The sequence below is a fragment of the Mustela nigripes genome, chromosome X (assembly GCF_022355385.1).
Source record: "Mustela nigripes isolate SB6536 chromosome X, MUSNIG.SB6536, whole genome shotgun sequence".
Lineage (NCBI taxonomy): Eukaryota > Metazoa > Chordata > Mammalia > Carnivora > Mustelidae > Mustela > Mustela nigripes.
Window position 1 is genome coordinate 12,504,036 of NC_081575.1, and position 26,635 is coordinate 12,530,670.

At 42.4% G+C, this 26,635-nt stretch overlaps 1 protein-coding gene across 5 annotated transcripts in view; it reads left to right on the forward strand.

Annotated features, from left to right (window-relative positions):
• The window catches only part of ATP11C (ATPase phospholipid transporting 11C), a 183,926-nt gene extending 162,952 nt beyond the window's left edge, over window positions 1-20,974 (forward strand). For 2 of the 5 annotated variants that reach the window (XM_059384662.1, XM_059384661.1), the window contains exons 25-30: window positions 1,292-1,427; window positions 3,732-3,797; window positions 5,992-6,095; window positions 9,216-9,369; window positions 15,522-15,626; window positions 18,256-20,974. In XM_059384662.1, the coding sequence (XP_059240645.1) occupies window positions 1,292-1,427; window positions 3,732-3,797; window positions 5,992-6,095; window positions 9,216-9,369; window positions 15,522-15,623 (562 nt within the window). In that variant the 3' untranslated portion in view covers window positions 15,624-15,626; window positions 18,256-20,974. Of the gene's footprint in view, window positions 1-1,291; window positions 1,428-3,731; window positions 3,798-5,991; window positions 6,096-9,215; window positions 9,370-9,488; window positions 9,556-14,745; window positions 14,837-15,521; window positions 15,627-18,255 lie in introns of all 5 variants that reach the window. The other 3 variants (XM_059384665.1, XM_059384663.1, XM_059384664.1) reach the window with 3 other exon arrangements.
• Window positions 20,975-26,635: the final 5,661 nt, after the last annotated feature.

The following is a 26,635-nucleotide window of genomic DNA, read 5'->3' on the forward strand; positions in this document are numbered from 1 at the left end:
CCTACTTGTAATCTCTTTCTCTGTCAAATAAATAAATAAAATATTTTAAAAAATAAAAAGGATTCTCTCTCTTTCTCTCTCCCCACCGTTGCCCCCGCCACACTTTCTTTAAAAAAAAAAAAAAAGAGCAATTTGAAATAGAAGCCCAAAGAATTCCCAGCACAAACCCATCTTCTTTCTGCAGCTCTCCTCCATTTGAATGAAGTCGCCATATTTAATGCTCTGACTTGTGCCAAGAAGATTGTGTTATTTTCACAGATTTTGAAGTTTGGACCCACCTACTGTTTATGAAAACATGACTATCCAGCTTGAAACATTATTTGACTCAGTTGAAAAACTATAAAGGGTACCCTGAGACCTAAAAAAAGGTTATATTCCCAGGAAGAAATCTTGATTAAAAGAACTACCTTAGCTGGGGCGCCTGGGTGGCTCAGTGGATTAAGCCGCTGCCTTCGGCTCAGGTCATGATCTCAGGGTCCTGGGATCGAGTCCCGCATCGGGCTCTCTGCTCATCAGGGAGCCTGCTTCCTCCTCTCTCTCTCTCTCTCTGCCTGCCTCTCTGCCTACTTGTGATCTTTCTCTGTCAGATAAATAAATTAAAAAAAAAAAAAAAAGAACTACCTTAGCAAATTGTAGTTGGAAAGGCCGTGGTAGGTCGGGTCCATCTATGGCGTGCGCTGGCGCACCCCCTAACAGATTGAACTCAGGCGTGCTCCTACACTAGTGTTGTGCAGCTTACCGCACGTTAGAGTCACTGGGGAGCTTCCAGAACAACCCCAGTGCCCTGCTTACACCTCATGCTGGTTAAATCATAAGGAGAGTGGGAGTCAGGCATCCGTGTTTTTAAAGATCCCCAAGTGATTCCAGTGTGCACCATAGTCTGGGAACCATTATGATAAGTTTTGGGGGGCTCATTATTTATCAACGGGACTGACAAAGTCCCATTGGTTTTTTTGTGGGTAGAAATGGACAATATAAATAAAACTCTCAGGCCAGCTTACTGACATATAAGAAGTACTCAGTAAGTGGGAGCTGATGGTTTTTGATGATACTATTGTCGGTGGCCAGGATTTTAAACTTAGTGCTTTGACTGCTTACTCGATGCCTTACTTCCGAGGCAATTGCATGGAGACGAACGTGTGGCTGCGGATGGCCCTCCAGTCCTCGGGGACACCTCGCTTCATTATAACAGGGTCACACCTGTGTGCACTTTGGGCATTTCACCGGGTCTTTAAATAGACAGCCTATGGAGATTCATTAACCTGTGGTTTCTTTTCCCATTTCTCAATAGGAAAATTTCTGGCAATGCCATGCTACAGCTGGGACCCTTCTTATACTGGACGTTTCTAGCTGCATTTGAAGGGACAGTGTTCTTCTTTGGGACTTACTTTCTTTTTCAGACTTCATCCCTGGAAGAAAATGCAAAGGTAAAAAAAAATACTTCATTACATCCTGGTATTGTAAGCATGACTTGTTCTTTCTCTCTAGGCACTGGATTTATCATACATATAATATCGCTGTAATCATTTTGTAAACTTTTTATTGAGGTACGGTATTTAGTTCTCAGAACTTTTTTAGAACAATAGAAGTATTGAAGTAAGAAACCACTACCCGTGTGCATGGCTAACTAGAGAGCTTATGTGCAAACCTTCTAGAAGCTTAGCTCAGCTGTAATTTTTAATAGATGAACAGAGTTCTTAGGACTTCAGAATTTAGACCCCTATACTTTGCCCTTTTTTTTATTTTAAAGATTTTGTTTATTTATTTGATAGAGATCACAAGTAGGCAGAGAGGCAGGCAGAGAGAGAGGGGGAAGCAGGCTGCCCACTGAGCAGAGAGCCTGATGTGGGGCTTGATCCCAGGCCCTGGGGATCATGACGTTGAACCCAAGACAGAGGCTTTAACCCACTGAGCCAACCAGGCGCCCCTCCTTTTTTTTTTTTTTTTTTTAAAGTACACTCTACCCTCCAACATGGGGCTTGAATTGAGTACCCCAAGATCAAGAGTCGCATGGTCTACTGACTGAGCCAGTCAGGTGCCCCAAGACTTTTCCTGTTTTAGAAGTCTGGCCCCACTCACTTCCTATTAATAGTGGCCTTTCGTGCTTGGAGTTGAAGGGCATAGCTACCATATCTTTGTAGTGTTTGCCTGATAGTTAAAGGGACTGAATTCCCTTCTCTTCCTCCTTCCCTTCCACATAGGAGCATAGTGTTTTCCAGAAACACTGCACTCATCCTATCAGTGCCTTCTTAGCAAGCAACTGCCCAAGTCAGCACGTGCCGTGGGATGCTGTTTCCCCAGGCTGCATCCTGGGAGAGCACCGCTGTCGGGGCAAGGTCTTGCCACGGCCACGTGGAGAGACTCGAGCCCGCCGCTTCACCCACTGCATTCTTCACTCTTTCTGGGCTTCCTGTTTAATACTTACTCATTCTTAATCATTATAACATGAAGCAAAGCTAAGTTTCAAGAGTGATTTACTGAGTACAGTAACTCTGTCCAGAAGCAACACAGTTAACGTCTGCTACAGAAGTAATAGACCCGATGAATGTGAATACTTCAGAATTAGGTACTACAGTCCAAAACCTTTCTGAATTGGACTAACACAAGTCAGTTTAATATGAATCCCTTAAAATTATTAATCACTGGGCATGCCTGGTTGACTCAGTCAGTAGAGCATGTGACTCTTGATCTCGGGTTGTGAATTCACGCTCCCTCGTTGGGCACTGGGCATAGAGGTTACTTTAAAAATTTCAAAGTATTAATCCCCGAGTAACTGTGGAGGAAACACAGCTGTGGTTTAGAGTAGGAGCACATCGCAGCGGACAAGGGGAGGACCCTGTTTAGTCTACAGGCAGGCCCCTTCCGCCTCCCAAGTCAGCCTTGCCCGTCGGCAAGAAGGGATTAGATTCTGTGATTTCTTGGATCCCTTTAGCTTTATGGCTGCTCCTGTGACTTTCACGTTTTACTTTATTTTTATTTGGCACCTAAATGATAAAGAGCTGACGATTTCTTAACAAGAGTTTGCTGCAGCAAAAATGACAGAGCAGAAGGACTGTCAGCGATGAAATGTAACATCGTGTATGAGTTGATCAAATCCTTCTTTTCGCTTCTGTTAATTTTTTATTATTTTTTAAAGACTTTTTACATCTCATTTTCTGTTTTAATGTTATGCATTCAGATCTTGACAGCATTTGGTAAGCATGTGTGCCATTCATTGCCACAGTTACAGACTTGTACGTGCTCTCTGCTTTTCTCTGATGTGCACATGCTGACAGCTCTAATAGTCACCACCAAAAAATTAGACTGTTTTTAAAATGTGAGTCCATTTGTCTACAGATTAGTCCTCATTTGAGAGCTTTAGTTCTTTATTACTGAGGAAGCCCATATCAGAGTCTTGAGAGACATGAATCATTCAAATGACTTGTTTTGATGAACATTACTGTTATGGAATCGGGGTTTTTTTCTGCCTTTATTACACCAATGTGTTCCCTGTTTGCTACTACATGGAGGAATGGAAGTAAACCCTACCAACCGCAAGTGCATTGTAGCTATCCAAGAAAGTTGAGGGTCACGATAAATAAAATCCAATATTTTGGCCTGATCTTTTGATCAGGTATTTCACTAAACATTTTATACCCAAATCTTTAGTGGTTACAGCCAAGATTAAATTTGCCTTTTTTATTTTCAGGCTTGTGTATTCATGGTGCATATAATTGTTGACTGTTTTTCAGGTATATGGAAACTGGACTTTTGGAACCATTGTTTTTACAGTCTTAGTATTCACTGTAACTCTGAAGGTTAGATTTTTATTTATTCAAATATATTTCACGCCATTTTTGTGATTCTTTCTGTTCTCTTTTTTGTCTTCTCTTTACTTGTATTGCAAGTTGTTATTCAAGTCTGAATACTTACTGGAATATGTATGATACTCGATATTTAGACATGTGTATGCTGTTCATGGTCCATTTCTTTCCAGAAGATTGTCTGTCCTCTTTGTTTCCGTTTTTAAAAAACTCGTACACTATAGTTATGTTGAAAATCTGTTCCTTTTTTCTTCAAGACAGTAAAAGTAGTAGATAAACAGGCTCTCACTGTGTGTGTGTGTTTCCATGTTAAATACTTGAATAGTTTTTAAGATGATCTGTTTACAAACACCAGGCCTTAACCAATGGGAGTACTTAAGACAGTTGAATAGGTATCCATGAGCAAGATATGCGTGCATAAGAGCTCAGTGGTGATGAAATTTTATATAATGTATTTATCACTGAAACTTACCCATATTAGTGATGAAATGCATAACGACATACAGCAGGTAACATACATAAATCATTGGCCTTAGCTTGCAGCCATGTAATACACTCTGAAGCCTTGCTGAATTCTACCCTTGAGACTTACGAGTTGGGACTCTCTTATACTTGAAAGCATAATCAAATTCTTTTGATGATAATTGCAGTAATAAACACCTCACGTGGGATCCAAGAATGAGTACATGAATTCCACAATGCCCAGTGGTCAAAACTAGAATTCCAGAAGTGTGCTTGACAAAGAGCCTCTAATCATTTCCCCCTCTAAGTTTTTATTCCTGATTCATTTCTCATACCAAATAGAACTAACATATGTTTGCATTTTTCATCTACTATTTCAGTAATATTGTAGGGCTGCAAAAGAAAATGTTACCATTCGTCTCCATTTAGCCACTTACTAGCTGCTATTTTGGGGCAAGTGACTTCGTTTCTCAGTACCCTCGTTTCTTCTTCTGTGATGTGGAGATAAAAGTAGTACCTTCCTCTCTTAGATTTTTGGTGGGAAGTCAATTAGTGAATACACATAAAGCATTCAGAGTGATGTCTGGCACATAGAAAGTGATCAGAACAACAGGATCACGATTTGAAACAGAAGCCTGCCCACCTTTGTTTCTCCTGGTTTTGCATACGGCCCTAGGGCTCCCAAGTGGCCTTCGTGGTTAAAGTTGGCCTTACTGTAGCATCTTTCTGTGTCCCTCAAAACACATTCACTCTCTCATCTTTGGATGGGTATTATCGTGACCTTCTCCCTAGCAGTGCAGAGGTGGGAATTCAGGCCTGGTCTACATTAACAATGTTCTCAGCATTCTGTTTATGAACACAGAAGTTAGAACAGGGGAGTCAAGGACCAGGGTGTCAAAACAAGCAAAAAAAAACAAAAAACAAAAAACAGGGAGACACCGCCTCCTCTTCAAAAATGAAATGCCCGTGGCCCCGAAATTGTAAACAAGCAGAACAGACCATACTTTTTATTTTTAGATTGCATTTAAAAAATCCCAGGTACCACAGTCTAAAGAAACACTCAGCCTGGGCAGAAACATGGGGGGATTAAAATCTAAGGCAACTGAGAATGTTATTTATTTAATGGATTAGATAAGGGCTTTGCAGTTGAAGGACACACGACATAGCCAGGCCCATGATTCGTTGCTACATGGTGCCAGGCGTGTGGGGCCCTTTGCATTTAATAATCCCCATCTGTTGTGTTTGAGCTGTTGACACTCCTTTGTGTAGTTCGTCTGTTCTTCCCAACTAACCCTTCCCTCTCCTGCTGCTCTTCAGTATACCTGCCTCCACCAGCCAGGCCTTGTCCTTTGATCATCCGCTTTCTGGCCACTGCCACCCAAGGACTTGGGGCTCCAGGCCGAGCCTGATATAGTACCTGGATGCCTGCCCTTCCTTCAGCAGTGAGGCAGCACAGCCTCACACCTACCTGCTGCTTGCTTGACCAGACCTCCAAGCCTGTCCTTTTGGGACTACAGGCCTTGGGGCAGAACCTAGCTCATTCTTACCCTAGCCCTTTGAAAAGTCTCAATTCTGTTCTTCTTTTACTTTCCCTCTCTTCTAGTTGCCTCGCCCAAGTGAGGTCTCCCGTAGGTGCCCTACTATATGCAGTTCTCAGTAGCATAGTGTGTTTACTCCTGGTGTAGCTGGTGCCTGTCATGAAATCTCCTGTGTTGTATCTTTTCAGCTCGCCTTGGATACTCGTTTCTGGACATGGATAAATCACTTTGTGATTTGGGGCTCTTTAGCCTTCTATGTATTTTTCTCATTCTTCTGGGGAGGAATTATTTGGTAAGCAGCTGTACGTGTGTGAGTAGTATGTGAAATAACAAAGTAGATGTCCGTATGTGTACTTGTCTATGCAAACATTCATTCAACTTTGAGAGTGTTAATTGTACAAGACGGCAGGTCTTCGGTATTAATGGGCTGGAAGTTAATTTCAGGTAAGATTTCAAATGCAAGTATATCAAGTTACCTTTCTGGTAGCCCCTGTCCAGATCTTTCCACTTGAAGGTATGTAAACCTCTGTCTGTACAGAGCTAGCATGCCCTTCCATGGGGTTTCCAGTGGAAATATCCTCTGAAGTTTCTAGAGGAGACCATGGTGGTAGATACACTATTAGCCATTTGGATTCCGTTCTCTCTTCATGGTATATCACTGTCAATCTCGTCACTATATTTGTACTCAAGGTTAAGAATATATACTACTTAATATTCAGAGGCTTATATCTTAAAATCCCATCTTACTGTTTTGGGTGGGGGTAAAGGCAGACTCTGCAGTGTGGCCTTAAAGTTGATTGAGTTCATCTTTGTTCAGATGTTTCTCCAGAATCTGCCGTGTGTGAGGCACTCTGGGAAACCAAGATAATAGACAGCAAATAGACTGTACCCCTCCCTCCAGGAGATGAGGATACAGGATGAGAGACACAGAGCTGTGATTGGGAGAGTTAAAAGGAATGAGAATAGGTTAGATGGTCATCTCCTTCTCTTATTCCCAGACGCCTGTATTTTGTTTTGTTTGTTTGTTTGTTTGTTTGTTTTGTTTTGTTTTTAAAAGATTTTATTTATTTATTTGACAGACAGAGATCACAAGTAGGCAGAGAGGCAGGCAGAGAGAGAGTGGGAAGCAGGCTCCCTGCTGAGCAGAGAGCCCGATGCGGGGCTCGATCCCAGGACCCTGGGACCATGACCTGAGCCGAAGGCAGAGGCCTTAACCCACTGAGCCACCCAGGTGCCTCCGCCTATATTTTGTTTTTAAAGATCATAGATGTTTTCGTGAATCAGTGGGTTCTAACAAGGAAGCAAGCAGCAGAGAGCATGGCTAGGGGAAGCCATAGGGTGAGATTCTGGGAGTGTTATTTTCTCACTGGTTTGAGCAACACACATACAAAACATTCCACGTTATCCGTGTTTGTTGTCCCTTGAGACCTAATTAGAAAAAATGCTTACTGTTTTGAAAAGCTTTTAAAATAAGCCTTCAGAAATAAAAATAGGAAATGCCTCATCACTTAAGCAGTTCCAGAAAGTGTAATCACACATGTATTGGGCACCTACAGAGCTAATTACTGAAGCAGTGAGGCTGACAGAAGTCTCTGTTTTCTTTAATAATATGCAAGTTAATCAAAGTTGATTAACCAAATGTCGTATATAGTTGTAACTCTGCCCAGAGCACCATAGTTCTGTCTATAAATCTGTGTAATCAGCATCTGAACTCCTGCAAAATTTCCACAAGAATGTTTCTAGCAGACTAGTTTCTCTTACCACAGACTATTCCTTATTGATTAAAATAAATGCTTCAAATGATTAGGACATTGTTACACCTGTTTCTAGTCATTAGTGATACTGACTAAAAATGAAATACATCTATTTTTATTTTGTTGCCTGTAGTGCTATCCTTAAGTAGAGCTGAGTTGAGCTACTACATGAATAAGAAATTACAGAACAGCCACCAAAATATGACCAGAAACGGTCTGAGACTTCAGCCAAATGCTGGTTTCAGCTAATATCTCTGGACACATTGAGCCCTGAGGCTTTGTGACACACGCCTCTGGGGTTCAGCAGTGAGAATGATAATTTCTGAGCTCCAAACCCAATCCACAAACACTATCTTGTGTTTTTATCCTTTTCCCCCTGTAAAACACCGTAGGTGTCAGTATATGGAAAAATTGAGAGCTACAGGGCAGGGAAAACAAACAAACAAACAAACAAACAAACAAAAAAGGAAAAGAAAAATTAGAGCTGTTAATCACAGAGTATTGTGAGACTTTGTGGAGTAGTACTATTAGTTGTCTACTGAACCCTTATTATGGTCAGTTAACTGCCTAGAAAGTAAGTCAGGGTGCCCTTCATAATTAGAGTGAGGGTAGAGTTCTGCAGAATTCTCTTTTCGGTGGTAGGGACCCTGGAAACCCTTTTTAGCCCAGGCCTGCTAGAATTCTCCATCTCACCGTTCTGCTCACTTCCTGTGCCACACTGCAGTCCCCATACACCTAGAGCCAAAAGCTTAATTCTATTATGTTATATAAGAGTGCACAAACATCAATTTTTTTTAAACGAGAAACCAGTTTATCTTCAGTGAGCCCAACAGGTAATCTAATAAATGAGACAACCAGCTATCTGCCTAGAGCTCCTGATCCAAGGAGAGCCTGTTGTGCGGCCCAACCCCAGTCCGTCACTTCGCACTTCCTCCCCCTCTGCTTCCAACAACATTGAACCTAGTTAGGCTCTCTGCAGCTCGGGGAGGCTGGCCGGGCTGCTCTGTGGCCGCCAAACCGTTGAGTGGTTGACTTAGAATGAAATCCCACATCAGAACGAGGGAGTCCTAGATTTCTGGACTCCAAGACTTAATGTCCTATTAGCATAACTCCTCTGCCAACCTACTTGGCACACACTGGGTACCCAGTGTATATTTTAGGATAAGAATGGTAGAGAGAGCAGCTCAACGGCCCTATCTATCTTGATGTAGAGTTTGGGGGGGCGTGTAGCATATAAAATGTCTTCTAAATTTCTGAATGTAGAGCACAGTCCATTCTCATATTAACAAAACAGCTGAGGAAATAAAATGCTTATTAGCATAAAAATCACTGTTCTTGACTGTCTTTGAAGCTCCAGTATTTTCTAACGCAAATACATATTCTCCCGTTGCCAGTTTTAAAGTTGATTGCTTGGTTGTTTTCAAGTGAGATGCGTTTTACTGTCCTTCTTCCCCTTTAATTATCATTCCTTTTTTCCCCTAAACATTTAGTAAATGAAATCTGTTCAGTACTTTTGGGATATTCTTAAAGAAAATTATTTCTATTGATGTGTGTCATTAGAAGAGTCCTTTAAATACAAAAGATAGTTTCAATGACACATCTGTGTCCTATGACAGGAACTAATTTCTTTTCCATTGTGTGTTTTCTTTCCACTCTAGGCCTTTTCTCAAACAACAGAGAATGTATTTCGTATTTGCTCAAATGCTGTCTTCTGTATCTACATGGTTGGCCATAGTTCTTCTCATATTTATCAGCCTTTTCCCTGAGATTCTCCTGATAGTATTAAAGAATGTAAGAAGAAGAAGTGCCAGGGTAAGAACTAAGTTTATATTGTAAGTTGATGTTTGGAAGGGGCTTCAGTATCTGCCGTGGACTAAAAATTTTGTTTAGAGATTTGCGTTAGTTACAGCATGTTAAACCCCTCCTTACAGGTTCATCACTTAATTTCCTCTTCTGCATAAAAAAGTATAGTAAAAACTTCGTTATCCAATGCAGGTGGTAAGTAGATTCCTTAATAGTGTTCTATGTGACCTGTAGCGATCCATATGGAGCATTTTATATGCTCCATATGGAGTTCTAAGTGGAAAAAATGGGGTGTTTTTTTTTTTTTTTTAGCCTAGAATTTTCACACCAGGAATTTCCACACCAACATTCCAGCTTTAACCTTAGAAATTTCCCTGTGGGTTGTTTGCAGATACTTTTTTTTCAGTTGATAATCCCAATTTGCTTCTTTCAAACCTTTCCCCTTCCTTTAATTATAGTGCTGCTTAATCTCTGTGTTGCTTCTAGCCCTGTCTGTCCAGCAGTATATTTGAACCAAAGAGAATTCCCCGGATGTAATTTCTGCATCCTTAAGCTTCCTGAACACACTTGTAAAAATTAAGATAGTTTTATGAGTGTGTTTTTCTTTTTGCTGCTTAAATTATAGATTTCTTGTGGGAATGAGAAGTTATTACCCTCTGCCAGCCTAATTGTCTGATACCTTTTAAACATTTCTAAAAAGTCTTTAAAGTGAAAGGGGTAGATTAGCTTGGAAGAGGGAACTTCTGGCAAATTTTAACCAACAGGTGAATTAAATATGTCCAGTCCCTGCCAACACCTAACTCCTTTGCCAGACAGAACCCTTGTTTTTATCCTCTCGACACCAACTGATTGTATGGCCTGTCCGATGCAATATTTTCAGGAAATAGTCTCAGGTTTATCTGCCTGACCTATTTGATCAAATTTGCCAGCCAGTTTAGCCTCAAAGCTGGCTTGTCTGATTTTGTTTGTGGCCTGTTGATTTGATAGAATCCCGTGGTTGGCAGCATGTAGATGTAGGGCACTAAAATGGTTATATAATGAGAAAATCTTTAGGGACCAGCTGTGTGAAAGAGGACCTTCATGATCCGTAAGGCAGTATGAGCCCCAGGCGAGAGCAGTAGATGACCAGTGGTATAAGACACACTGAGTTGGGTGTGCAGAGCTGATCCCGTACGGTTAGGTGGTCAGAACGGCCTTCACTCACTGCTTCTGCATGTCTTGGTGGGTGGCACTGCACCCAGTAACATGAGCCTGCTCTCTAATCCTTCTAGTAGACCCCTGACTAACTCCCTCCAGCCTGGCGTTTGGTCTTAGGATGGGCAAGTGGCATTTACTTGCCTGCATAGACCTTAACATCAGTTGAACAGGGGTAGAACAGGTCCGATATAACGGGTTTTTCCCAGAACGGCTCAAGTGGCCATTTATATCAAGCCAAATAAAAAGATGTCCCTGGAAGAAGTGGCTTGGTGCCTTGTCGTAATAGACAAGTTTGTGGGAAGGATCTCTGGGGCGCTCTTCTGTTCCCCTTGTTTGGGAATGTGCTCCGAAACGTTTTTCCTATTTGGGTTAATGGAGCTCATGCTAAGTAATGGCTCACACCCGGCTTCCTGCTCTAAAGATGGTACCAAAATCTCCAACATCAAAACCTTCAAACAAACCATCGTAGCCTTTTCCTGAGGCCCTTTCTTTTAGAACCAAAATTAGACACTGGCTGGAGGTGACCTGGACAGAAACTAAATGGAGGGTTGCTGCAGAGCAGTCACGGACAAAGACATACAACATTTTCTTGCCATGCAGACAGGAGATTCCAAACTCGTGTCGAAAGCATGAGGTTCAGCATGAGATTTCTTTGCCATGGGTGGTTATGTCCATGATAGGAGTTTAGCGTCTGTGCTATAGCTTGGCATGCCGGTGTGCTACAACAAATCAGGGAGATTTCCATGGTCACCGTCATTCATTCGATCATTCATTCATTTCTTCCTACCCTCATAGAACCAGAACATGTGTCGAACCGCCTACTGATGAACATCTCTCTTTACATCCAATGTCTGAAAGGCTGAACAGTTTTTCAGACTCTGTGGGATTTTTGAGAGTTGCAGATGAGACAGAAAGTTGTGGGCACTCAGCAGCACTGCCTCCCTCCTCCCCCACCCCCGTGAGAAAATGCAAGAGCAAACCAGTCCATATAAATGCATAAAGGCCAATGGAGACATGCCATGTCACTTGTGGTTACACAAGGCCCTGCTGGGCCATATCAAAGAGGCAGAGGCCACTTTAAAGATGAAGAAGAAAGACCATCCTCATCACCAGCAGTCTGATGTCCAGGGCGACTTCCTACTTGGTTTAAATATCCCTTGCTAAGGCATTGGCCTCCCTTTGAAAGGGAGGCAAAAAATTCTTTTACAGTGGGTCAGCCTTAAACCTGACAGGCTCCCCAGCGGGGGGAAGTATGTGTCCCTACCTAGAGGCGGAAGAGTCTCCCCCTTGACTTCATCCAGCTAGCATCTTGGATCCTTCGTGCACAAAGCCAGAAATACCTGTGGCAACTGGGCTGCCCGTGCTGTCCTCCTGTGGGCCTTGGCGGCTGCTTTCAAAGGGGAACTCAGCAGTGGGTAGTGAAAACGAAGCTAAGCCATTTACATTCAACAATTTTAGAAGCAGCCTTCTGTTAGGTTCCATTCAGTTCACACTTTGCCTGAGGGTCCACTATAAGTTAGCTACTATACTAGGTCTCCAGAATTCAGGGATGAGTCAGATGTGGCTCCAGCTCACAGGGAGCTCTCTCCAGTTAAGTTAGAAAGGGAATTTATACGGAGCTTTTCTGTCAGCAGGTATAAAGCAATACACTCAATACACTCAGTGGTACGGCGTGTTGTATTGTAACACATCTGAGCCATTTCAGGTCACGACCTCTGAAGCTGCCGGTGCAGGGGCTGGTATGGCAGCTCCCCCGCCCCGCCCCAGCTGAGTTCTTTCATGACGTCAACATTTTTAAGAATTCTAGTTGCTTCGAAAATGGGCTCCCTCGATCATTGAATTCAAAGGTTACTTTAAGCTATCTGTTCCTCAGCTATCTTTTCAGCAGTGTGGTTAAGTTTTGAGCTAAAATCCCAGCATTAAGGATCATAAGGCTTTTCTTTAGCTTCTTAATTGACAGACGTACGTCACCATGCTGCTGACAGGATATGGTGAAACCGCCATTGAGCACCGCACGGTGGAACAGCAAGGTAATACTTTAAAGGAAATACGAAGCTTAGGATTTCTGGTATTTCGAAAAGTTGTGTCGCCTCCTAGCCCAGTCGTGGGGCCCTCCATAATCAGTCAAGTAACACTTGAACTTTCTGGCCAACCAGTGAATACCACTTTCCGTTTCCAATGGAGGACTTTTCCTCATAACTTCATGGAAGTTTTCCCACATAAACTACCTCTGTCAGAAGGGAGGCTTGACTTTGCCTCCTAGACCCGGGGATACCGTAGGCCATTGGGAAGGGGCCTAGCAGCGCGGCCATGCCAGGCATGGGATGTCTGCACAAACAAGAAGGAATAATTCCATTCTGGAGGAAGCTCTTTCAGAGTGCAAGACAGGCAAAGCGAGAGCGTCAGCTGTCTGAGCAAAATTCCCAGAGAAAGCCCGTTGACGATTTTGGAGCATGGAGCCTTCCACCTTTAATAACAATGGTGCCAGGCTGATGACTGTTGCGAATCTGACAGTGCCCCGTACAACCGTGGGTTCTAAGGCTAAAAGCCCTGTTGACTGGATCAGACAAAAAGTTGAATCCTAACATTGTGGCTGTTGAGATGGACCTTTATGCATTGGCCTCTTTGACATACTGCTCATGGAGCCTGAGCTGGTGTCAAAAGCTCTCTAGATGACCGCAAAAGAATGTGGAAATTTCATCCTTACCTGTTCATTATCTCGCTTCTTCTCTCCTCCCCCCTTCACCCCTGCCACCACCACTTGCTGGCTCTATCCGTTTTGGATTGCTTCCGATGCTCTTTCCATGCTCTCCACTGCCTTCTGTGCTTTCATATTCCCTCTCTTTTTCCTTTATGAAGTAACCTAGTCTATGAACTCCTAAAATCTCTGCTTCCTGGAAGTACTTTTATCTCAGACGGTTGGATGGAAGGTTTTGAGTGCACCAAAATGTGCTTACAGCGGCAGTCTCAAATAATTAGGCTCGTATATCAAACGTGGGGGTGGGGGACTTGGTGCCATATTAATCTTGTGAGACTTTTGCCCGCAAAATAGAAGGCAGAACAATTTAATTTTTTTTCTCAGAAACGATTTCGTTCTCTAGCTTTATCAATTGGTCATTTGCATGTTGCCAACATGTCACCAACTTTATTTAAGGTAAAATATGAACAGGAAAAATTATATATAATTATGTTAAAACACATGTGAATAAGTGACAAAGTATTTGCCTTTAGAAGTTTTATTGTTTATTAGATTCTGCTAGATGCATATGATACTTTAGCTGGTTTCTTTTTTTTCACACCTATTTTCATTAGTCACTAAGTAGATAATATGGGTAATCGTAATTAGCAGAATTGTCAAACTCATCGCTGTAGTTGACCACTCATTTTCTGTTTTGCTTGGGCAATGCCAAAACCAAGTCTGCGACTCAGCTTAAAACTTCAGGCCTGGAGTAAGAAGGCAAAACGATAACCTGTTGGGTTTTCTGATTAAACTCTAAGTTACCAATTTTTACCTTTTCTAGGCATTTTAAAGGAGAAATTCGTAGTTCTTTAGCCTGCCCTTTTAAAGAGGGATCCATAAGAAAAGGGGGAGACCAACCAAATTATGTTAGAATAACGAAAGTCAAGTATGGGTCCAGCAGTAAATGGGACTAAAATGTGGTTTCACCAGAGGTCTTCCCATGGTGCTAGTTTTATTACACTTTTAACCTGTAAGGCCGAAGAGCAGTCCCTTCGTATCGTGTCTGTGCAGTTGCATGGGAGAGAGAGTGCTTCACGCTTAGATTAGCGATGGACCCTGGACACAGCTCTCTGACCAGTGTCTTTTGGACAATGTAGGTTAGTGAATTAATGACTGGAAATCAGCCTTATCTTAGTGAGATGCATATATTTTTAAATTATTTTTATTTAAAATAGTCAATCTTCCCATTAACAAAATGATTTGAAACTGGTGAACAAAACTAGTAGCTTGCACATACAACAGAGACTGGTCCCAACTCTAACTCGACTGTTACAGAGAGTAATGCCTTCAAAACTAACATGCCATTTCGACTTCGAATTCTCAGGGTTTCTTTTTAAATGTCTTACATTTCAAAGAATATTTACTTTTTTTTTTTTTTTTTTTTTTTGGTTTCTGCATTTCTCTTTCTTCTACTGCAATTTTCCACCCTTTGTGCAATTGTGAACAAGGTAACGAAACGCCTCCCTTCCTCAGGAACATCTACTATCTTCATGCTTTCTCAAACTTCCAGCAATCACAGTTTCTCTTGGAGTGAATAAGGTGATTTCCTTTCTTAATGTACCAACTTGCTTGCATTCTCATTTGCTTGACACCATTTTCTGACTCTTTATGAAAATTGACTTCTCATTACTCATTTTTATATCCTCTATTGATGCTTAAGAGTATTTGGTCATTTTCCTTTAATCATTTGTTCACCTTCTCAAACCGTCACACTGGAGAGGAAGTGATTTTCAAACACTTGGACCGGACGCCTCTAGTTCCGTTGATTCCTGGTGCGCAGGAGATGGCACGGCTTGTCAGAGCTAGTCTGTTCACCGAGACAGGAGTAGTTTTGCACAAATTTCTCTCTATTCAGTACACTCACAGCACCAGCACAACTCTCAGAGGTGTTCACCAAAAGGATGGTAAGGTTTACTAATCAAACCATATTGACTCATCTACCACATAACCAACCTACCGGTGTCATTTCCAAAACCCCAGTTCGCCATATACTACTAATACCTGCATACTTCTGCCATGAAAAGAATTCAATTCGAGTTGGAGACTCGCTTAGGTCTTTCAGTGTGCTCATTTAAATGTTACGCATTTGCTATAGTGTAAATCATTTGTGCTTTAGGCCAAAAGAGTAGTCTATAGGAAATGATTTTTTTTCTTCTACGTTTTTATCACCAGGTAGGTTAACCAGTCTTCAATTGCTTTAAGTATCTTTACCTCACTATTACAGAGAAATCTGAGCTGTAAAAGGGCATCTGACTCATTATCCACCAGACCTTCAGTCAGACCTCTTCTTTTACGAACATTCTCAGACGAATCTAATATATTGTAACAGGTACCTAGTGTTAAACAAGTGGGCTGGCTTTTAAAGAAACAGATTAACAGCATTATAAAGAAAAAAAAATGAAAATACCACTCTCTAAATTTTCTCTGCTGTTGGTGTGGTGAACTTTCTACGATTCTTTACAAAAAATATAAAGATGCATTCCTTGGAATATGGGAAAATCTATAGTTGAAATTTGTTAAGCCCCCAAATAAAATGCTAGGCATTTTGCAGAGCTTGAAGGACAATAAAATCCTTTGAATTTGCAAGGGGCAAGTTGTTGTGGCGGCGCCATCGTTAATACTGATCAGGAAATACCGTTTTGATTTTAAAAGAGCATTTAGAAAATTGAAAATAAATATTCCAAAATTGCATCTGTATAATAATCAAGTTGATTTAGCATTGCATGTCCTTTTGGGAAGTATGTGGAAATAATCCAGTGTGTTTGTACCTCCGTGTGCCGTGTCTGTGTGTTTGCAGGTATACACCTAATGTACTCGTAAATGTCTGATCCCCAAAATTAATGAACCAATCTAATCACTTTTTTTAATGTCAAGTTTTATTCAAGCTCAATGTTTCTACTTTTCAGAGGTAAAGGTAAACTCTCTCCTAGCTATTCAGGGGGATGCTAGCATAATTCTGTAGAATGCTTCACGACCGATTTTTCCAAAAATGAGTCAATCCATTTTATAACCTATTGGTTCATTACCCCCCACCACCACCACCAGCCCCCCACCCCCCCGCAAAATAGTCGGGAGGAATGGATATGCCATGGGAGGAGTCCTTGAACTCGGAACGACTCCTTCGAGTGTATTTGGTTTCTCACTACAGGGCCCTCTGTCTTCCCAGACTTTGAGAGGCTCTTTACCCACCCATAGGAATTCAGAGTAATTCATTTGTCTACAAGCTTACCAGCTTGGAAGAAACTCCATACAGCTCAGGGCGGGGCCCTCTTTCATGCACACATAAAAATGAGTGATCATCAGGAATGAAACTGCAGTTCGCTTCTCTGTGGAGCTAACAAGTGTGAGCGCTCCTCACAGGCCCATGTTTTCATCAGCTGTCAAGTCCCCCGCCCCCGAGCAAAGAGTAAAAACTAAGCTGATGGCATGAAAACATTGGTTCTAATATCTCCTACGCTTCATCCGCGGCATTCTTTCAGAAGCAGACTTCCTTTGCCCCAGTCAGCATCCTTTGCCCCCATTTTGAGCGACTCATCCTGCTTGTATCTTCCCTCAGTAATGATCCGCTTCCCGGTAGCTTTCACAGTCTTTGACACTTTTGTCCCAGATGGCCTTGTCCTAAGCTGTACGGTGCGCGTTAGCTATACTGTTTCCAGCTAATTCTGTATCCCCCTGGATTGCTTTCTTTAGCTTGGCCTGTGGTTTGGGAGACCAGGCTGGGTAGCAGACATTCCTTCTGCTTTTGGCCTCTCCAGGGCCTGAAATCCTACAATGACAAAGGATGAGGAACATGGAATTGAGGAAGTTTATTATTGACACAGTTGTGGTATTTTTAACGTAGTTATTTATTCCACAAATAACTTTTTGTGCAGCATTATTTTTCCTCTGAGGAAAATATTTGGCAAGTAGTTCAGCTACCGAGATAGTCCCTTGTTGAGAGAACTGTGTGACTCCTTTTATAAGTTAGTTCTCAGTGTGAACAGCAACCTGTTTTTGGTTAGGCTTCGTCATCATGACCCCGCTACTTGAAGAACTCTTGGGAAAACAGGGAACAGGAAGGAAATGGAATGTGTTCCAGAGGACTTCTAGTCCAATCATGGCAAGGAAGGTGCACCAAAATGGGAGGAAAACAGCATACCCCTTAAGGCCCTCCCCGACTCCTGTCTCACAAGGTTGGATTTGAGAGTGGAGAATGAAAGTTGGGCTCCCTCCCAAGACCAGAGACTTCCACTTCTTAACATACCTGATTTATACTCTGTGATCATTTGGCCTACCACATCCTAGCCCTGTAATAGCATTTGATAATGTCCAGAGGACAGAGAAGAGTCTACAGATTTCGGGATGTTTCTGTGGTTGCTTTTCTAAAAAGATGATGAATGAGAAAAAAAGAAGCATCCGCTGAGCCATAGATAACCTGATCTACCAAAAAGAAAATAAACCTCAGCATTATATGGGGGAAGGAACATGTTTCTTTCAGTAAAGGAAAAATACCTCTACAACAGCCTTTCAGAACTGAGTGTGTCTTTAGACTTCCTCTGTCAAAAGCTACACATCCTCAAAACACCGTAATCCATTCATTCATTCAACAGGCCTGAGTCCCTGCTGTGTTCCAGACACTAGTCTAGGAGCTGGAGATAGGAAAGTAGAATGACCATGTTTTCAGGAAGCTCGGAGACTAGAGCGTCCTTGTGGGAACAGTGACAGAAGAGCCCTGGAGTATGCCAAAAGCAAAAAGCAAGTCTGAATCTCTTCAGCTAACAAATGAAGAAAGGATTAAAAACTGGTCATTGTGTCACTTTTTTTTTCCCTGCATGTGAATAAAACTTGGCACTTTAAGATCATTCCTTTACTTTCATAACAAAATTTACTACTTGATTTATTTTTGAAAATGCTAAACAGATGGTTTCACATTATTGTTAAAATAACCCTTTTAACTCTGTATATTTTAAATTTTTCAGAATCCGAATCTTGAGCTGCCTATGTTATTGTCCTACAAGCATATTGACAATGGTTACAGCTAAAAAAGAAAGCAGGAAGAAACAACTACAAAAAGTTACCATCTCAGGATACTCAATATGCAACAAATTAAACCACTCTCTTATGTCTAGGGTTCAGAATCAATGTCCATTAAAATACCAAATGACTCTCTTAAGCATTTACAGTTATTGTTAAGTAGCCGTTATGGCCAAAGCTCTAAGTTAAGAATCATGTGAAAGTTGAAAGCACGAATAATTAGAATATCTGGCTTTAGATAGAGTAACATAACTACCAAGTGGGTGCTCCTTTAACCCATGAACTCTGTGAATGGATCTGAACATAATAGTATAAAGTAGAAGTCATACAACGGGAATGAATAGACTTTGCTAATCTTACTTTTTTTTGCCTGGCAGAAGAAATAGGCTGTTTGGATCACATTTCTTGTTCCTGCTGAATGATGATCTTAAATTATTTTTTCAAACACATGAAAGGAATACTTGAACATACGAGAAGACTAAATGGTATCAGTGCATCAGAATAGTCAACCTTGGTGTTCACCCACGTGCTCATTTTGTCTCCATAGAATATCCTTGCCCCCCCCCCCCCCCCGCAGAAAAAACCTTGAACCCTTAACGTGGAAAGAATGTTCATCCTGGATATTTTTGTGAGAATCCAAAAAATTGCTTATTTTATTTTTGTTCTTCTGAATTAAATCCTATTTAATGGGTGTGTGGCTACTAGACTGGAAAATAAGACCTTTCCAGTCGCTTAGTAAGTAGCCCGTCCAGGCACTTAAGAGGTAACCGATTTTTCCAGTATCGGTTTTACTGGGATCTGAGGTGAGATAAGCAAAACCATAATTACATTTTAAAAAGCCATCTGAACATCAGTCTTTTATAATTTTTTGTGGAGGGGGGAAAATATCTTATTTCAAATTGTTAATGGTTATTTTTTGAAAGAGGCCGCCTTTGTGCATATATGCAGCACTTTTTTTTCTGTAACTTGCCAGTTTGGGAAAGAGGGATCCATCCCAGGATGGTGGTGATTCAGCCTACAGAGCCGTGACCCTGAACATGAATGTTTTCTCTCTCAGTGAACATGCTTCGGTGATGGTTTAAGTTTAAACCATGAGAGTCACCTTGGTAAAGTCCTCAACTTCCTGGAGTAAAGCAAGCCTTTAGCCTCCTAATGAGTTCGCTTAAAACGTAAAAATAAATGTGAAACGTCTTTATTAAATGTTAAAATTAAACATTTTTGGATATAAATGGCTACATTTGACTACTGGATTGAAATGGGCACTGAAAATGTGTTTTCAGGGGCGCGTGGCTGGCTCAGTCAGTGAAGCATGTGTCCTTTGGACCTTGGGGTCGTGAATTCGAGCCCCACACTGGGCATAGAGATGACATTTTTTTAAAAAAGTGTTTCAAACTGGTTTCCATTTTTGGTTGTCTTTCTGGCATGCCTGTACTATTATTAGTGTTTATATCGTACCTTGATTTAGAAAAGTATTGAATTCAATCTATATCTGTATTTATATGGCCCACGTGGCACATTTGATTCTTTCGTATATATTTTGTGTTAATGTTTAGGTGTAATTTGTCTTAAATTCGAGGAAGGACATGATTTCAGTTATCATTTGTTCTCACCTATCAGTATTATTTTTGAGTATTTTGTTAGATGTCATTCATAGCTTACCCAAATGTGCTGTATTCTGGTCGCCTGTATTTGAGGTAGCCTACTGAAAACAAAGTCTGTGTATTCTTTGCCTATTCCAAAGAACTAAAAAAAAAAAAAAAAATCAGACCCAGGAAAGCTTTTGATGTTTTCTGTTGTTCTTGTTCGTGTTACAGTCACTGCTGTGTCATTACTGTTGTTTCACAGAAGTACTGTAGGGACTGTGAATGCAGAGGAGAGAGCCACGATAGAGAGAGGCTCGTGTGCACACTGGGGGAGATTACCGTAATCAGAACATCTAGGGCTGTGGAAATCTAATTGGTAGCTTGTAAAATTGCTCGCAGCCAGGAAGAAAGGTGACTAAGGGGGCTTTAAAGTCGTGTCTGCAGCTCAAATTCACGACGGTGATAATCATGGCCTAGATCCTTGAGAGGGACCTGGCTTTCCTTTTTCAAAGCTATTTTATTAGTGAGCTGCAAAATGGCTAGCATGGGTTAGCAGATGTAATCGCTCAAAGTAAGCCATCCTACAGTATTCCTAGCGCTACAGCCTAACCACCTTATTTTGTGACCGAGAGAGGGGGGAAACAGAATATTAGGATGACATACCCATCATTTGAACAGCTTCAGACTATCAAGATGTCCTTGTAATTTTCACAACCGTTGTCCATTGTTTGAAGATGTAACCTACTAAGCGTAAAACATAGATTCCATATCTACAACATCTACACCAGCAACAGTATAAACATAGGCCTAAATTTGCAAAATTCATAATAATTTAGTGATGGAATTTTTTAATAACATGCAGTATATAAATGTGCAGATTTTATGCAAGTGTTAACAAAATCATTTTTCAGCTTGCAAAATGGAACTGCAATACTACATTTTTCACTTAAGCAATTTTTTACATCTACGTCGTTGCTTTCTATAATGACTGTGAATGCCATCTTTTATGAATGCAACTTGCCTTTTTCATTACAGAAATTTTTGTTTGATGTATCAATAAACTTTGGTATGATATGATTGATATTTTAGCCTCTTTTTTTTTTTGAAAGGTCTCAGTTGGACATAAAAACACGGAAGCAATGTGGGGACAGGAAATAGTTTTTATCATTTGCTCTTCGCCTGTGTCTTGCATGTGTTCAACTGGCATTTTAGGGCCGTGGCTGATTTGGGGAGGTTACAGGTTTTGTGGGAGTTTTGAATGAGACTGTCTGCACAGATAAAAGTGCAGCCAAATCAGTATACACATATTGAAAATCTACTAGTGTCTGCTTGGCAGTGTGCTTTCTGCTGCCCACACATTGGAGGGAGTGTGATATATGGTGTCTCCTTCTCATTGAAATCATTTTCTTAAGTATCCAAACATGGAGCAGTTCTACAGTCGCTTGAAATTAGGTCCAAAGGCGCGTGCACGTGTGTGTGTGTGTGTGTGTGTGTGTGTGTGTGTGTGTGTATGTGTACACCTCCCTCTCCCTGCCCCTCCTCCTCCCCTCCCCCGCCACATCTGCATCTCCTCCCTCTCCCCCTGCCTGCATCTAAGACCTTGTGAGAGCCCTGCTGTCCTGGACTGCTAAGAAACTAAGATTTTTCCACTGTAGCTGGTTGCATGACATTTTTACACTTAAATCTCTCTGTTTTTGTAGCCTTCTGACCATGTTGAGTCTTTGACCTACATTTAGTGAATTTCCTTTTTATTTTTATTTTTTTAATGTTTTTCATTGTAATTCCAGCATAGTTAACATGCAGTGTTATATTAGTTTCAGGTGTCTCCTTTTTACTCTTCGGTAAGCGGGAAATGTGCTGCGTTTGGAGGTGAGACCTGAGTTAGAGTTTCCAGTGCTCTCACTTTGAGCCATTTTCCTCTCCGCCCTCCTCTCTGCCTGCAAAATGGTGTCTTGGGGGTGAGGGGTGGTCCAGTGAGGGACAGGGGTCAAAAACTGCTTCGTAAAATATCATTTGTTATTCAGATGAAATCATTGCTGTTTTTTTATATTAAGGGGTATTTTATTGCTTTGATCTTTTTGATGAATAGTTGTCATTTACCAAATTTTTATAGATGTAACTATGGCAGATTCTTTCTACCTTCTTGGAATGAATTAGCCTGTGCAGGCTTCCTTCCCTTCCCCCACCCAGCTTTGTGGGGAGCTGCCTCACTGCTGAGTCTACCCAGGACTGGCCAATAAAGTAAGTATTGTGAGGGTCTGAGTGGCTTGGCCCCTTCAACAAGAAGCACATACAAAGGTTAGGAGCTGAGGTTATCACTATGGTTATTCCGAGGATGTGTCCATGGCTGAGGTGCTGGGCGCATACTAATGAAGCTTGAGGGCTGGAGTTCTGGGAATGGTCAGAAAAACAGGGGATAATGATTTCACAACTTTGTAAAATTAATTTGACACATTTTTCCCAGCAACTTATGGGCGAGGAAACATGGGCTCAGTTCCTAGTGTGTGGACCTAGTGGACTAAAGAAATGTTGCTGGGGATCAAGCAAGTCCCCATCTCCTGGGCCGTAGGAGCAGGTGCTACGAGCAGGCCTCCGGCTGAAAGGAACAGCACACCTCTTGGTGGACAGGAAGGTCTCTGGCCCTGGCTCTCCGTGTGGAGAAGGGCAGAGGATGTTCATGGTTAAAATGCCTGCTGCTGCTTTGGTCTCTTCATCAATTCGCCAGGACACATTTCCTGCCGGTAAAGCCACTAGAATCAACTACTCCAGTTTACAGTTAAACCGCACGTACTGGGCGCCAGGCACCGTTCCAGTGACCTCCCGTGTATAGTCCTGCCCCTTTCGTAATTCAGTCTTGTGAAGCATGTATTTATGCTCCTCCGCTCAACAGATAAAGAAACTGAGTCACAAATAAAGGTCACGCTGTCTGGTAGAGCCAGAATGTTTTTTTCTTTTTGCAACACAAATACTGTCCTATAATTCCGGAAGCCGTAAAATCAAGGTGTGTTTTTCCTGGAACCTCTGGAGGAGATATCTGCTCCCTTGCCTTTTCCAGCTTTCAGAAGGTTTTGTGATGGGGCGCCTGGGCGGCTCGGTTGAGCATCTGCCTTCAGCTCGGGTCATGATCTCGGGATCCTGGGATCAGGCCCCACATCGGGCTCCCTGCTCAGGGGGAGTCTGCCTCCCCCTCTCTCTGCCCCTCCTACCCACCCCCAGCTTGTGTTTTCTCTCTCAAATAAAATCTTTTTAAAAAAATAATGTGATTCCTTGTCTCAAGATCCCTTCCTGGTCCATCTTCCAATGTCTCTGCTCGCATTGTCCCGTCTCTGAGTCTGGCGCTCCCGACTTCCCTCTGCGATTACATCAGCTCCATGTGGATAATCCAGGATAATCTTTGCATCCTGAGTTCTTTAAGTCACATCTGCACTGACCCTTTTTCCATGGTATGTTGACACAATGACAAGTTCCAGGAATTAGGAAGGACATGGACATCTTTGGAGGGCTGTTACTCAGCATACCACACCATCTCAGCTGAGGACTGAAAGGTCTTCCGGGTCATGGAACTTTCAAGTGGTGACGTTAGGAAAGTTCCAGGCAAGCCTGGAAGGTTGGTTGCCCTTAGCAAGGGGCCCTTGTTCCAGGAAGATCTTTCTACGGACTCGTGGAAGCAGAGAGAAAAGATGGATACAAGTAAGAGCTGTGAAGAAAATGTTTTTCCAATAACAGTACTTGGGAGAAAAGCAACCTTTAACCTTTAAGAAGTCCCACCCTGTGGGAGTATGCACAAATGCACACACGAGAGGCAGGAGGGCAGGAGGGAAAGAATCTCAACCAGACTCCGTGCTGAAAGCAGAGCCCGACCTGCGGCTCGATCTCCCAGCCCTAAGAGCCTGACCTGAGCAGAAATCAAGAGTTGGATGCTTAACCCACCCAGCCACCCAGCCGCCCCAGATTTTTTTCTTAAGTGATCTACATCCAGCATGGGGCTCGAACTCAATACATGCTCCACCAGCTGAGCCAACCAGGCATCCCTCATAGAGCCAGATTTTAAAACTAGGTATTCTGACTAGAGTTCATACACATAACCAGAACGCTGTATTTCCATCATTATAGCACCCCGATGGCATGAATAAACAAGTCATCCCGAGATTAATGCTAATAAGAATGCATGACAGACCAAAACTGAGGGGAAATTCCACAAAGTAACTGACCAGTAACCTTCAAAATTACGGACATCATAGGGGCTCGTGGCTGGCTCAGTTGGTAGGACATGCAACTTGATCTTGCTCTCGTGAGTTCAAGCCCCCCCCCCCCCAATTAGGCATAGAGCTTACTTTAAAAAATAAATGAGCAGATTTTAAAAACAAAATTTAATGGGGCACCTGGGTGGCTCAGTCAGTTAGGTGTCTGACTTTGGCTCAGGTCATGATCTTGGGGTCCTGGGATCAAGCCCTCCACAGGGCTCTGTGCTCAGTGAGGGGGGCGTTGCTTAGGATTCTCCCTTCTCAAATAGAATCTTTAGAGATAAAATTCAAAAGAAAAACATATACAAATATAGGGATACCTAGGTGGCTCATTTGGTAGAGAGTGCGACTTTCGATTTCAGGGTCATGAGTTCAAGCCCCGTGTTGGTCGTGGAGCCTACTTTAAAAAAAATGTATTTAAAGATGATGAAAGACCAAGACTAAGGAACATCCAGATAAAGAAAACGAAGATGACATAAATAAGTGCAGCATGTGGTCCTCAGTTCGATCCTGGACCAGAAGTTGGGCATGAGCAGGCTAATCGGTGAGTTTTGCTGAGGTATATAGGCTATATACTATCACAGGTTATATCAGCCTTAAATGGTTTTTGACATTGTGACTGTGTTCTATTTTGTGGAATCTGAGTAGAGAGTATATGGGAATTTTTTTTTTAAAAGATTTTATTTATTTATTTGACAGAGAGAAATCACAAGTAGTCGGAGAGGCAGGCAGAGAGGAAAGCAGGCTCCCTGCTGAGCAGAGAGCCCGATGCGGGACTCGATCCCAGGACCCTGAGATCATGACCTGAGCCGAAGGCAGCGGCTTTAACCCACTGAGCCACCCAGGTGCCCCGGGAATTTTTTTGTACTATTCTGTAACTTACATCTGAATTTATTTCTAAATTATAATTGGAAAAATGAAATAAAACACAACAATGCAGAACTATTAATGAGAGAGGACATTAAATTGAGCTGACTGTAGAACACTAAACTTAACTCTTGTTACCTATTATCTGCCTAATACTTCATGGAATGCTTTTACATACCTCATTTAATCTCCACAGCAGCTCAATGTGGAGATCATTAAACTCCAAATTCTTACAGATAAACTGAGGCTCAAGGAGCCTGGGTGGCTCAGTCGGGTTAAGTGTCTGCCTTCAGCTCAGATCATGATCCCAGGGCCCTGGGATGGAGCCCCACATTGGGGGGGGGGGCGGGAGAGGGGGGGTCATTGCTCAGCGGGGAGTCTGCTTTTCCCTCTGCCCTTCCCCCCAACTCATGTGCTCACTCTGTGTATGCTTTCTCCCTCAAATAAAAAATCTTCAAAACAACAACAACAAATAAAAATATCCCAGAGTCTCAGAAGATCTAATTTTTGCCCTGGACTCTCAGGACTGAGCCCAGGTCTGACCCAGTGTGTGTCTTGCTTTGCCACACGGTGTAGTTGGTTCAGAACCCCACGAGCATGTCCTGCAGAGGCTAGGATGATCAAAAACCAAATCTTTCTGCAATCATTTTCCCGTGGGCCACATGCCACTGTACCCCAAATGAAACCATGAGTGGGTCATGCTGATGTTCTTAAAGTGGGGAGCCTCAAACTGCCGCAGACCCTGGGGCGCCTGGCTGGCTCAGTGGGTGGAACAATGTGGCTCTTGATCTCAGAGTTGTGGGTTTGAACCCCAAGTTGGGTGTAGAGATAAGAAGAGAATCCAAAAAAAAAAAAAAAAAGGAGGAAGGGAAGGGAAAGGAAACAAAGGGAAGGAAACAAAGAAACAAAGGGAAGGAAAGGAAGGAAGGAAGAAAATGCCCCCGGCCTGGGTTTCCCCTTTCATCAAAGTTGAGGCTATTGAACTGCGTTTGCCTCCAGTACTACCGAATCAGGTGTTTCCCAAGGTAAGTTTTATCCTCCTACCCCTGTCTCCTGCCGTCTGAGAATACAAGCAAGCTCCTACAATTTTTAATAATGAAGCATCAGGTTAGCCACATACACCAGGTATCAAAAAGTACACACATCACTGGGGTGCCGGGTGGCTCAGTCAGTTAAGCAACCAGCTGGTGATTTCAGCTCAGGTCCTGATCTCAGGGTTGTGAGATCAAGCCATGCGCCAGGCTCCCCGCTCAGTGGGGAGTATGTTCGAGATTCTCCTCCCTCTGCCCCTCTCCCCACTTGTGCACTCTCTCTCTCAAGTAAATAAATCTTAAAAAAAAAAAAAAAAACACGGTAAAGTATGTCTATCACTTAAACAAGAACATGGAAACATGGACAACACCATTGATCTGAAATGATTCTACCCCACTTCTATCAAAAGCCCAGCTGAGGGACGCCTGGGTGGCTCAGTTGGTTAAGCAGCTGCCTTCGGCTCAGGTCATGATCCCAGCGTTCTGGGATCGAGTCCCACATCAGGCTCCTTGCTCGGCGGGGAGCCTGCTTCTCCCTCTGCCTCTGCCTGCCATTCTGTCTGCCTGTGCTCGCTCTCTCCCCCTCTCTCTCTGATAAAT